Source organism: Barbatula barbatula (assembly GCF_947034865.1).
Source record: "Barbatula barbatula genome assembly, chromosome: 9".
In the NCBI taxonomy this organism is placed as follows: domain Eukaryota; kingdom Metazoa; phylum Chordata; class Actinopteri; order Cypriniformes; family Nemacheilidae; genus Barbatula; species Barbatula barbatula.
Window position 1 is genome coordinate 14,825,586 of NC_136772.1, and position 12,619 is coordinate 14,838,204.

Below are 12,619 nucleotides of genomic sequence, written 5' to 3' on the forward strand. Positions count from 1 at the left end.
CACATCAGCATGTGCCATCTTGCCTGTGGGTGACCCACGGAAAAAGCCTAAGCGACAAAAGCAAATGCCATGTGGTTTCTATAAAAAGCCCTTTTAATTCCTATAAAAGAGATTGATGCTAATAGTCAAGTCAGGTTGCATTATCGCCATGCTCTTACCACTGAGCTACAAGAAAGCTAGTTACCAGTGTTTGGATTCTGGCTTGTGGTCTCAATCCTCTGCTCACTATATTGTAGCAAACCACCCAACTTTAACCAAATGTACATGTTAACTATACAATAAAAGTGGATGGGGACCAACAACACACAAACACAGTCAATATTTACCCCTGTTGTACCGAAGAGCATCTTGGGTATTCCATGATGAGCAACTCAGTAAGGAAGTCTTACAGAGTCAATGATGAAAAAAAATATTTTCTTCAGGTGAACTATCCTTTTAATCTTTTCTTCCGTTCGAGTGAACTGTCATGTTTTTTGACTTTTTGGACGCCCTCCTTCCCACCAACTCAAAAAGAGAGCAAAAGAACAAAAGGCAAAACTGAATTGTCTGTGTGAAGCCTCATTGTCTCATTAGCTCAGCGGTGCACTTACAAATTGTCACGCAGACAGACAGGAGCGGAGAGAGGCTTTCTTATAGTGTGATGTTATCACAGAGTTCCCTAGGAGCCATGGAAAACAGTCGGCATGAAGCGGCATGTTGGCGCGGGAACAGATCCGTGTTTGATAGCTCAGATTATGGACTGCATGCTGTTTGCTTTAATTAGCCCTGATTTTCCCATCATGGTGGGTGCGAGAGCAATGCGACGAGACTGCCGCAGAGACCACAATGGTCATGGCACCACAACTTGTGCTCCTGTTTATCTGCTGTTTCAGGCCCAGGTACAAATGCTGTGAAAAACAAAAATGTAAATAATTTAATCTGAAACAAGATAGTGCTTCTGTATTCCATGTTTTGATCTTTACCTTTTTCAACATTCGTTAAAGGAACCACAGTAGGAAAAATATATCAAATACAAAAGAAGATATTTGGAAAGAGTGTAGGAAAGCAAACTGTTCTGGGGAACCTTTTACTACCATTGTCACCTCAGGAATCTACTATGGTAGTCAATGGTGCCCAAGAATTTAAGTTACAAACATTCTTCCAAATATCTTTCTCTGTGTTCATCGGAACAAAGAAATGCATAGACAACTCGAGGGTGAGTAAATAATGACAAAATTATGTTTTCGAGTGAACGGTTCCTTTAAATGTGTTATTACAATGAAGTGTCTTACAATGATTTACAAAACACCTCTGAATGCTGAAAAACTTTTAATGAGTTAATGCAGGAATTCTTGCAGACCGTATTTGTTTAAAAGATGGAACAAACTCCAGAATCTTCACAAAACAGGTCCTTTAACAGAACAAGTCGGTAAAGCATGACACCCAGTCCTCCGAAATTCTGTCAGTTTGACTGTATGATCTGTCCTTCTCAATCCATCCATACGACATACACAGTAATAATGGCACACTCTGATGCTCAGCATCCAAATATTTCCTGAATACAGAGGACAGTGTGTTTAAAGATGGATTGTCTTGACTACAGTTCGATCAGTTTACACGAATGCAATTGTGGGGCAACAATTCACCTTACTAACAACAACTAAAAACTAGTCTGTATTGCAGACCATCTCCAGGGAAGCAACATTAAAAACATTGTTCATATTTAGAAGACTAAATGTCACTTTGCATGATTTAGTCATACGTTAAGGGGCGAGACACAAACAATAATTCTGTTTGTTACACACATCGATACAAACATCTGAAATGCATATTGTCCACAATATGGAATAGTACTAGCATTTTTCATCCCCACGTGATTAAACTGTGTCTTCACATAGAAATCGTGCCATCAATATGGGGCATATCTATCTTTTCCAAAACGATAAAGAAATGACCTTGCGCTCATCATGTTAACGTTATTAAATGTCTTGTTTCACAACTAAACATTTGGAATAATATATTATTTCCCTTCTGAAGCATTCCATATCAAAACAGCGAGACTTTGGGAACTATAGTGCAACAGGGAAGAGGCCTGGTCTCGTGGGACAAGGCAGGCACAGAGTAGAACTGAGAGAATGCTCCACACAAGAGTCATGGCAGATAGTTTAAGGCTGTTTGAAGTGACGGTAAGATTCGCAAAATAAAGCTCGGATGCCGAACCCATCGCTCGGGAATTTCTTTCCCAGTAGCATGCTTTCGGCTTTGAGGACGATGGGATAGAGTTGGAACTCTGTGGTTTTCTGGCGTTTGTCCCAGGACAGGCCCCAGAGAGCAGCAGTAATGTTGTCAAGACTGTTTCAGGCGCTTCCTTGGCAGGCCGAAGGGGGGGCACTGTGCTGACGCGAGCGCGCGGAAAGCCTCCGCCACTAAGTGAGGATGAGACTGGATCATTGACTTCCACCCTGCGGTCTCCATTATATCTGTGGCGTGGCTGTCAGGAAAGGGTGAAGATATTTTAGTATTCACACATTAAAAATCAATAACAGCTTTGTGGATTCATCTAGCCAAATGGAGTAAAGAAATAATAGAAGATTTAAAGGTTAAAGAGATGAAATGATTAAAGCAACGTTGAAGATGATAAATTCATTCAAAGCGGATACACAATAACTGCACTTGTTTCTACAAGCAAGACACCAGGGAACTACAGTGCCTTGCAAAAGTATTCACCCCCTTCATATTATTCACGTTTTGTTATGTTGCTGCCTTATCTTAAACTTCTTCAAATGTTTTTTTTACATTAATATGCACCCCATGCACTATAATGTCAAAACAAAAAATAGATTTGTGATGTAGAACTTACCACATTTTGGATTCAATTTATTGTCATTACACACAAACAAGTACAGTGCAACGTAAACAAAAAATAGAAAGAACAGTACATTGCATAGGTATTCATACCCTAACTTAGTAGTTGGGTAAAGCACCTTTAGAGACGCCAATCTTTTAGGGTATGATGTGACAAGCTTTACACATCTGCATTTGGCAATTTTCTGCCCTTCCCCTCAGATCCTCTCAAACTCTGTCAGGTTGGATGGAGATCATCAGTAGACAGACATTTTCAGGTTTGTACAGAGATGCTGTTTCCACCACACTTTACTATTGAGATGGTATAGTACAGGTGTTGAGCAGTGCCTGGTTTTCTCAAGACACGATGAATGAAACTGAGATTATCAGACCAGAGAATCTTGTTTCTGACCGTTTAAAAGATTCGTTGAAGTACGTTTTAGCATATTTGAAGTTTTCATGTGTCTTCACTGAGCAAAGGCTCGAGTCTGGTCACTGGGCCATAAAGCCCAGATTGGTGGAGTGTTGCAGTGATGTTTGTTCTTCTGTAAGTTTCTCCCATCGCCATTTATGATCATGAAGCTCAACCAGAGTGATCATCAGCCTCTTGGTCACCGCTCTAACCAAGACCCTTTTTCATCGATGGCTCTGTTTGGACAGGAGGTCAGCTCAAGTAAGAGATCCGGTGGTTCCAGACCGCTTTCATTAAGGATTAATGGAGGCTACATGCTTCTGTGAACCTTCAATGCAGCATTCTTTTTCAGAAGTCTTCCCCAGATCTGTGTCTTGATATAATCCTGTCTCAGAGCTCAACTGGCAGTTCGTTTGACCTCATGTCTTGGTTTTTACTTTGATATGGATTTTTAGCTGTTGCACCTTTTTTGAGAGCTATGTACTGTATAGCTCCAAATCATAATGATTCAATTAAATTAGCTACAGGTTAGCTCCATTTCAAGTTTCAAACATCAACAAGCACAACAAATGCTTCTGCGCTATATTTCAAGTGTTCCAGAAAAGGGTATGAATATTTATGCAATGTACTTATTTCAGTTTTTAATTAATTTCCAAAGTTGTCACAAATGTTTTTTTTTGTTTTGTCATTATTGTGCATGAGTATAGATTCGTGCATTTTTTTATTTATTTAAAGTAATTTAAGATAATGCAGCATCATAACAAAAATATGAGTTAAATGAAGGGGGATGAATACTTTTGCAAGGCACTGTATAATAGAGACATATTTATAATGTTTATAATGCAGAAATGTTATCTTTCCTTGACGTTTCAGACAGTCAGAGTCTATTAATAGCCGGTATCAAGAGATACGGAGGCTGAGGGTACCAGATGAACAGCTCGGGCTGCCCAGAACCTAAAACAATGAATTCTAATGCATCTAAGATAGCAGATAAGAGCTCGGTATTAATCTTGTGTCACATATATCAGCTAATTACATACTTGCTATTCCAGTTTTTCCCATCTTTACAGCCCAGCTGTCGGAGGACACTGCACCTATGGATAAGATAGAAGAAAAACACTTTCATTCTCAGGCTGGTAAACAGCCATGGCAGCAGGAATTTATCAAGCGGAGTTTCTTTGGCGGCGCTTGCCTGTTGATAAAATCTATGGCCTGTGCTTTGAGCTGCTCGGCGCTGTGCAAGTCGGCCAGGATGAGGGTATCTGCCACGTTCTCCACCGAGAGACTGTTGCAAAGGGCTTCCTCACACATGACCTTTAAACGCTCCAGAGCGTACTGCCAGAACAACACAATGCACACGCATGCAAGAGACTTTTAGAGAACAACACTAGAACAGGTTTTCGCTGTTATTTTTACCAGTATTTTGTTCACATCTCTTAAATTGTAACTGGGTATCAATATAAACATATAACTTATGAAAGGTTCACACCTATAAAAAAATAACACCAAGTTTCCTTCCGGCTCTCAAATGAGCCTCATATTTCCTGGTGGAAAACATCTGTCATGTTCATCAGTCATATTAACAGATTTTACATTGAAGGGGTCTGTACTAAAAAAGGCTGATCAGGGCTCTAGACTGTGACCAAAATGCTTGAAAAATGCGATCGTTTTTTATAACGTGCGAGTTAAAATGTCATTTAATGTGATTTATGAGTGGTGAATTATGCGCTTGTGATAAGTGCAGGAAAGAGCGAGCAGAGAGCTCGTGCCATCCCTCTGTCTCCAAACTAAAGTGTGTGTTTGACTTCATTCTGTGTTGCGCAGACCGAACGGCATAAAAGAGCTTTCAAAACGCATATTTCGATCGTTCTGCGTAGCTCGCAATAAAGTCGAACACAAGTCGGTTTCAGAACTGTCTCTCTCCTGCACACCTAAATCAAAAGCAAGGTCAGAAGACAGGATCCATGTTTCACGTGGCGCATTCTGAGAATATTTTACCTGAGACAGCCGGGTGTGAATGTGCTCAAAAACATGTTGCCTTTTCTTCCCTGACAAGCGTTCCGCACATGCAGCTGACCTATCCAGTGAAGTGTTTTCCTTGTTAACTTGTAATTTTTGCGATGTCCTAACAGCTGTGAAAAACAAACAGCGCATTCAGTGTCTGCCTATGTCCGATTTGCGACTCGTTTGAACCGATTCCTTTTGAGGAAACCCATCACATCAGTCGCTCAAAACACCTTGGACCAAATAGACCATTTAACAAGAATGGTTAGTAAGATTAAGTCTACAAAGTTTATTTATGGCAATGTGTAGTAAAGTTCATACATGATAACTTAGTTCTGAGTTACTTTTGAGTTTTGAGCCAGCTAATTTAATTCTATGTGGTAAAAATAAAGAGGTGGCAAAATTACAGCATTTTACAAATAGGGCAATAAAGGAAGATTGTGAAGAGTGACAGGTTATAGTTTGATCAGGTCAATTCATAGCCAAAATATAACTTGAATTCTAAACTAAATAATAATGCAAGGTCATTTGATTACTAAAAAAAGGGTGCGACCAAATTGTAAGTTGGGGAAAAATGAGTCTAGAGCCCTGCTAACTCTACAATAAGTTGTCATTTGTTAGATCAGCTCTCTATTGTTCGGTCGTGTTAATATTGCACATTTACTATTGTTAAAGGAATAGTTTGTCCAAAAATAAAACTTCTCTCATCATTTACTCACCCAGAAGTTGTTCCAAACCTATACATTTTCTTGTTGTGCTGAACACAAGCTGGTTTCTTCCTACTATGGTAGTCAATGGTGCCCAGAACTGATTGGTTTCCCACATTCTTCAAAATATCTTGTTATGCATTCAACAGAAATGTATATAGAAATTATATAGCTTTGGAATAACTTCAGGGTGAGTATATGACAGAATTCATATTTTTGTGTGAACTATCCATTTAACAGATACAATTTTTGATTATAAAATTGCAGCAGTAAATGTTGAAATTAACAAACCATGATAGATCCTATACATGTAATAAAATGTATGTAATGAATTATGTACATGTATTGCTTATTGTTAGTTCAAGTTAACTAATGTAGTTAATCATGTCACCAAGTGTAACCTGAAAGTTCAAATATGGCAAACATTTATTTGCAGACTTACTTTATCAGCAGCGGCTAATAAATTATCAGCCATTTTCTCTAAATTAGGTGCTTTTCCTGTGTATATGAAGCCCATCATTTCTTTAAAAACCTCTGGTTCCACATCACTGATGTCCACTCGGTTCTGTGAGATAAGACACATGTGAAATTTTTAAATAAATGTATATAGTTCACCCCCACAAAAAATCTGGCATATAGATATATATAAAAAAGCAAAGTACCTAAAACAATATTGCAATATAAGAGCATCAAATGCGTACCTTTTTACTCTCTTCCATTTCATGCTCAAACATGGCATTAAACACGGGTGATCTTGCTGCCAAAAAAGTAATAAATCTGTCAGTCAAATACGAGCTTCTCTGGATACATGGCCACACTACAGACATGACACAAATGTCCAGTTTTCATTATGTTATTCCCGACCAACAACTCTACTCAAAGACGAAAACAAAGCCAGAAGAAGTCACACCCGCTAGTCGTCCTCTAAAGACATTAAAGGTGCATCAGAGTGTAGATTTTCAGTGATGAATCTAGATCTGTCATACTGAAGAATTACAACCTCAAAAAGTGAAAAATTACTGTCAAGGTCACACGTACTGTCTAACTGCACACACATAGCCCCGCATAAGGGTGGGTGCTGAGCTAGCGCAGCCGGGATAAAGGGGTAGGACACGGAGCTGGTGTCGTCAGCAGGGCTGGGGGTCTGGATTAGACTCACCTGCCAGAATGGATTTGTGGGCTTTGAACTCCTGCCCGCCCACATAAAGAGAGCAGTCCGTGAACCTTGAGCACTCCCACAAGTTCCCCAGGTCATCAGACAACTGGCATTCTGGAACCTTCAGCATGTTCATATTGGACTGTCCGGAGATGTTCACCGAATCCTGGACAACACTCACCTAATAAACATGAATTATAAGGTAAATATACAGTAAGGTACAGCCATGCAATGTGACTGAATCGTTTAATTACACAAAGAACACTGCAGCCTCAATGGGAAAAAATACAAATCCTGTCTAAGTGCTTCTATACTTTTTCAATGTACAAAGAGAGTTCTAGCAAACTGGTTAAACATTCAGATCTTTAAGAGGTTTGAGTGAATTGATGTCAATTAAATGCAAAATGTTAATAAAATAAATAAAAACATCTCTGCAGTTACTAGAAACACAATTGACAAATATCTCCTGCAGTTGTTTAATGGTTTTTTTCTGCAAACACTCACCTACTATTGTCCAATTAATGAGGGGAAACATATAATATCAATTTGCATTTAGTTTCTAATTTGCTTTGTGATATTGGCAATTTTCCTGCAAATATTGTACCTCGTAGCGGATCTCACCAGGCATGCCAGCTATTTTTCAAGCAAGACTCATAATTGTGTTACAGTAAATTCATTTGACAACCCATTTCATTTGGCGCTCGAGGTGACGTCTCTATTCTACTAGTTTCTGAAGAGAAGGGCAATCCGTCAAGCAACTACTAGCATATTCATACAAATGGCACAGGGCGCACTACGTGCAGGAAATTCATTCTGCGATCTACGTCAGGAGAATACTATACTGTAAAGTCACTGATCATTTGGATTTCACATTACAGAAATATTTTGATAAATCACGTACAAATCCTCCAAATGAACTCGTAAGCATGAGTGAAAGGCAGATTTGGAACACGTGCTTGCTATGAAATTTGCCTTGGATTTATAAACAAATGACAAATGATCAAGGCTCAGAGAAACTGCAAATACAACAGCTATTCAAAACACTGAATACCCAGTATGCATTATAATACCAATTTATCACTCAAGTCTAAAATGCATTTTTAAACATTTCATCAGACGGGCTTAACCTGAACGATACGTTCACAAGCTGAGGATTTGAATCAGAGATACTGAACACATTATGCAGTAAACGCATACTTGCCTCGCAGAATAATGTGAGTTTATCATCTGGTAGCAGCCCGTTTGCTTCATCAAGCAGAAAATCTCTTCTAATAAATTTTTTGAAGCCCCAGTCTTTGCCCTGGACGAACCGATAGGCTCTTTGGCTTTCTGCATTGGGAAGACAGGGCACAAATACTTAGTTTATCAGTGTCTAAGAATTTGTGTCTAAAACGCTGGAAATCGCAAATTCAACTTCATTTAGAACACTCAAAAACCAGTGTTGAGTCAAAAAGGGAAAAAAACGTATATATTTAACCCAACAATGAGTAATTTGGAATTAAACAACCCGGCATAGGTTTATTTTATAACTCAATGGTTTGGTTTGACCCTTTTTGATCCAACACTGGGTAAAAAATATACATATTGTGTATGTTACAGTGATGAGGGTCTTACCCATAGCTTTTGTCTCCTCTCTTTTAGCATTCAGTAAAGAAAACTTGAACTTGGCTCTGACTTCACTTTTCGGACAACTAACTAGTAGCAAATACAGCGATAGATAATCTTTACTTTCATCATCGAGTCCCTTCGGATTGACCCGCAGGCACCTGAAGACACATAAAAGAGAGATGTTATAAAGCTGAATGAATGAAAACAAAGCAGCATAACTGAATAACACAAATAATGTTTGGAAAGCCTCACCATTTCATTTTATCGTTAGGTCCTGAAGAGAAGGTAGAGCTCTTCAATACTTCACCCATCTCTTCTCGACAGAAGCTAAAGTTATTTATGGTCCACATGTAAGAAAACTTCACTACCTTGACCTAACAGATAAAGGATCAACATCAGCGAGGTGAGATAACTGTCAACACATATATCGATATGCTGTCTTTCATAGAAGACCACACTATGGTTACTATGACAACTGTCCCTTTAAGTCTTACAGGTCTTACGTTTGGGTTGGCATTATTATACCAAAACAAACCAGCATGACCACATTGTGATAAGCAAAGCTCGAGTTTCATTATCGCTTGCACTATAAATTGTCATTCTATCTACTTTAATGCACCGATTACCCTTTATTAGATCAAACTGTGCAAACCACTGTAACACGAGATCACAACATGCAATTACTTGAACCACACCGTCACAGAGTGACATCAGAAAAGTCTTTTGAACATCATTTCATAAATGATCAAATGTTCAGAAAATATAACACGTCATTTATCAGGGTCTCACCTGGGTATAGCACCAGCTTTCTGCCACAGGGCCACTGGCCATCTCCCCTGGAGGAGGAGGGGTTGGGACCCCCGACATGGTCAGCTCTCCTCCCACTACAAGAAGCGCTGACGGTCCCAAAGCATTCGCCACTAAACCTTTATGGAAACACAGAGCAAAGGCGTTGTTTAAGAAAAATAAACAGCAGCAATTTCTTCCCCTCCACCTGACCTGAAAATATCAGATCCTTGACTTTGCCATCAGCAAGCCATTTCGTGGTCAAATGAGAGCTAGGGCAAAACCTGACTCAGGGCACAGAATTTATCAAAACACATTTAGGTTTCTATGCGGAAAAAAGGAAAATAGGCCTTGTGAAGCCTAGGACATCGGAAGAATGCAATATCACAGTCCATGTAAAGCGTGACAGAACAACAACATTGAAAATTATGTTTTTAAAAATAGTCTCTGAAAATGCACCCCCAAAATACCCCCCCCCCCAAAAAATGCAGCCGTGTTTGATGATGCCACAAACACCATTATCAGTTGTGTCCTACAACGTCATCTGATTGCTTGTTGGCACAGGCCTGATAGGCAGGCCTGTACTTGCCCTTGTTGACAAAGGTATAGTCAAGGGCATGTTAGTTGTACTTTTTATAAACCAACGTTATCTCAGACAAAGCCAGCTGACTATATTTCACTCCTAACTAAATTATTTTGACTTTGCATAATAAAAACTACAGCTCAATATGCTAAATCTGAGATGAAACCAGACAGGCCAACCAACTTACCGAAACTTCACCAAAAACCTTATATTTCATTTCTTAATGTCATTGTGATGTATGAGGTAAATACTGAGGAAACAAGTGTGTGCTTCACTGTGATACTACAGTTGTTCCAAAGATTTCACATCCCAACCTGTAAATAGAAATACACATCTTATCATATAATAAACTTTGCAGTCAAAATAGTTTTAAAATTAGAAATCAAATGAGTTTTAATAGCAAAGTAGGATAGAAAAATAAAGCAACAAAGTAGTAAAGCAGAAGCAAACTATGGATAAGATCAGTACAGCATGCATGATGAGATCCTAATGAAATCATATACTTTTATTACATTCAGTTGCGTCAAAAATCAGATTTGACATTTATAAATGTCAATACAAAACACACTTCCCAATACTCTGCAAACATAATTACATTTAAGCAATATTCATGCACCATGTTTTGTAAATAACACGAACTCATCTGACTGTTTACAAACATCATTTGGATATTTGCAGAGTTCAGGGAGTCCAAATCCGGATTGACTGCTCTTACATTCAGTTGACAACCGATTCAACTAAACCTATTAAAAATAAATGTTTACTACGTAAGCCTGAATAACAAGTAATAGATTCTGTGTTATGTTTATATTAAAATAAGATTGTTTTCCAGGCTCGGCCACTACAGCAAAAGCTTTAAAGCAAACACCAGCATGAATCTACTTTAAAAAAAAAGAATATGGCCATTTCTATAGGCTATATATCATTAACTAAAATCTCAGTAAACCAATAAAATAATCTGGCCCCGTTGGGACAAAAGGAATGAAGTCTTTTGTCTCAGCTAGTCAGATTCTTGTCGGCTAGTTGGCTATGTGGTTAGCAAGCTAAACTATGTCCACAACATTGACAAAAGTAGATCGGTTAAACCACAAACCTTTCCTCGACATTCTGTCAATACTGTTAAAGTCAAAGGTCAGACGCTTCTCGGGGACCTGCTATGTTTAATCGGCTCTATTTGAGACTGAAGTATATATGTATATTTTCAAAAGCAGCCCATCTCAGTAGCTTGCAGTCTGCTGCTTATCCTGCCAGTGAAGGATCCGAGAGCACAGCAGTGTGGAGCACAGACGGCCGCAATCGCGTCTTGTCGTGTGCAAGTCCCGGTTACGCCGAGAGGGGGCGCGCCTCGGCCCAACAATACAGCTCTTGTTGTACTTCCATGGAGTCGTGGATTTGTCAGATGCTTTTACCCACCGCATTTCATCTACGATATAGGGCCCGGTTTCACAGACAAGGCGTAAGGCTAGTCCCAGACTTAAATAAATGTTTGAGCTGAAAATAACTGGCCCTAACATATCGTAAAATATGTCAGTGCCATTGTTTTGTCTAAAGATGCACACAGGTATATATAATAAATAATTTGTATAAAAGTGACTAATATCCTAATCCAACTAAGGCGTAGTCCTGGTTTAACCTTGTCTGTGAAACTGGACCTATATGTTTAGCAGTGTGTGTTTTACTTGGGTATCGAACCCATGGCCTTTGCTCAACTGAGGCAATACTTTACCAACCGAGCATTTGAAATATAACTCAATTGTATAAAGTTCTTCTAATGAATAAAAAATATATGCAAAATGTATTAAAATAAAAGTATAACATTATCTGTAACTTTTTCCTCTGTCGCCATCTCTGTATGAAAGATAAACTTACAGGTTGTTATACTGTTTAGCCTACTGTATTATTACATGTGTCCAAGTCATGCTGCATAAAACCTAGACAACTCAAATCATTATTATAAGCTAACCATTGCGAAGGTATAAAGAGGCAGTTTTTTACACTTGTTTAATATCTGATACTTGTTCGTTTTTAACCAAACAATCATGGCTTGTATCTTTAGATCCTTTCATTACTCTTAGGAGAGTGAATTATGAATCGAAAGCAGTGGAAAAGGTTACACTTCTTTACATTGGTGTTGCTGTTACATGTTTCAACAGCATGTCCTAGCACTTAGCTTGCAGTTAGCCTGTTTGGTCGGTTTTGCGTTTTACAGTTTGTCGAGCACTGTTAAAGATTAATCAAAACGTAGTTTTTGTTTTGTCCATTTAAAAAATATTCACACATTCAAATAATTCACCAGTCTGCCCAATGGTAAAGCTGAGTAGACAAGATAATATTTTACTCACCCCCATATTGTTTAGGGTGAATAGGGTTATTTCGCTATATAGGTTTGGGATTGTGTTGGCTGAGTATCTACTTGTTGCTCACTTCAGACCTTCACTACACATCTGATCTGTTTAAAAACAAAATAAGCACAAATACGCACTGCTTGTGTGGCATGTTGATTTCCAGTGCTTCTGTGCCGATGCCTCTTCCCTCATTGT

General features: G+C 38.7%; 1 protein-coding gene across 3 annotated transcripts; it reads right to left on the reverse strand.

Moving 5' to 3' along the window:
* Positions 1-79: 79 nt before the first annotated feature.
* On the reverse strand, positions 80-11,459 carry spopla (speckle type BTB/POZ protein like a). Of its 3 annotated transcripts, XR_013787116.1 has the most exons (13): positions 11,173-11,348; positions 10,267-10,393; positions 9,500-9,636; positions 8,963-9,084; positions 8,717-8,868; positions 8,304-8,431; positions 7,106-7,283; positions 6,648-6,703; positions 6,389-6,511; positions 5,234-5,367; positions 4,428-4,570; positions 4,276-4,329; positions 80-2,470 (listed from the first exon to the last, which is right to left on the reverse strand). XR_013787116.1 is itself a non-coding variant. In XM_079463921.1 (12 exons), exons 3-12 carry the CDS (start codon positions 9,575-9,577, stop codon positions 2,326-2,328), a joined length of 1,179 nt encoding a protein of 392 aa, XP_079320047.1. In that variant the 5' UTR covers positions 9,578-9,636; positions 10,267-10,393; positions 11,173-11,348; the 3' UTR covers positions 80-2,325. The 3 variants fall into 3 exon arrangements, 2 of the variants coding, with proteins under 2 accessions (XP_079320047.1, XP_079320048.1); XM_079463921.1 differs by lacking the exon at positions 5,234-5,367; XM_079463922.1 differs by lacking the exons at positions 5,234-5,367; positions 10,267-10,393 and having other exon boundaries at positions 9,500-9,630; positions 11,169-11,459.
* Between the last annotated feature and the right edge of the window lie 1,160 nt (positions 11,460-12,619).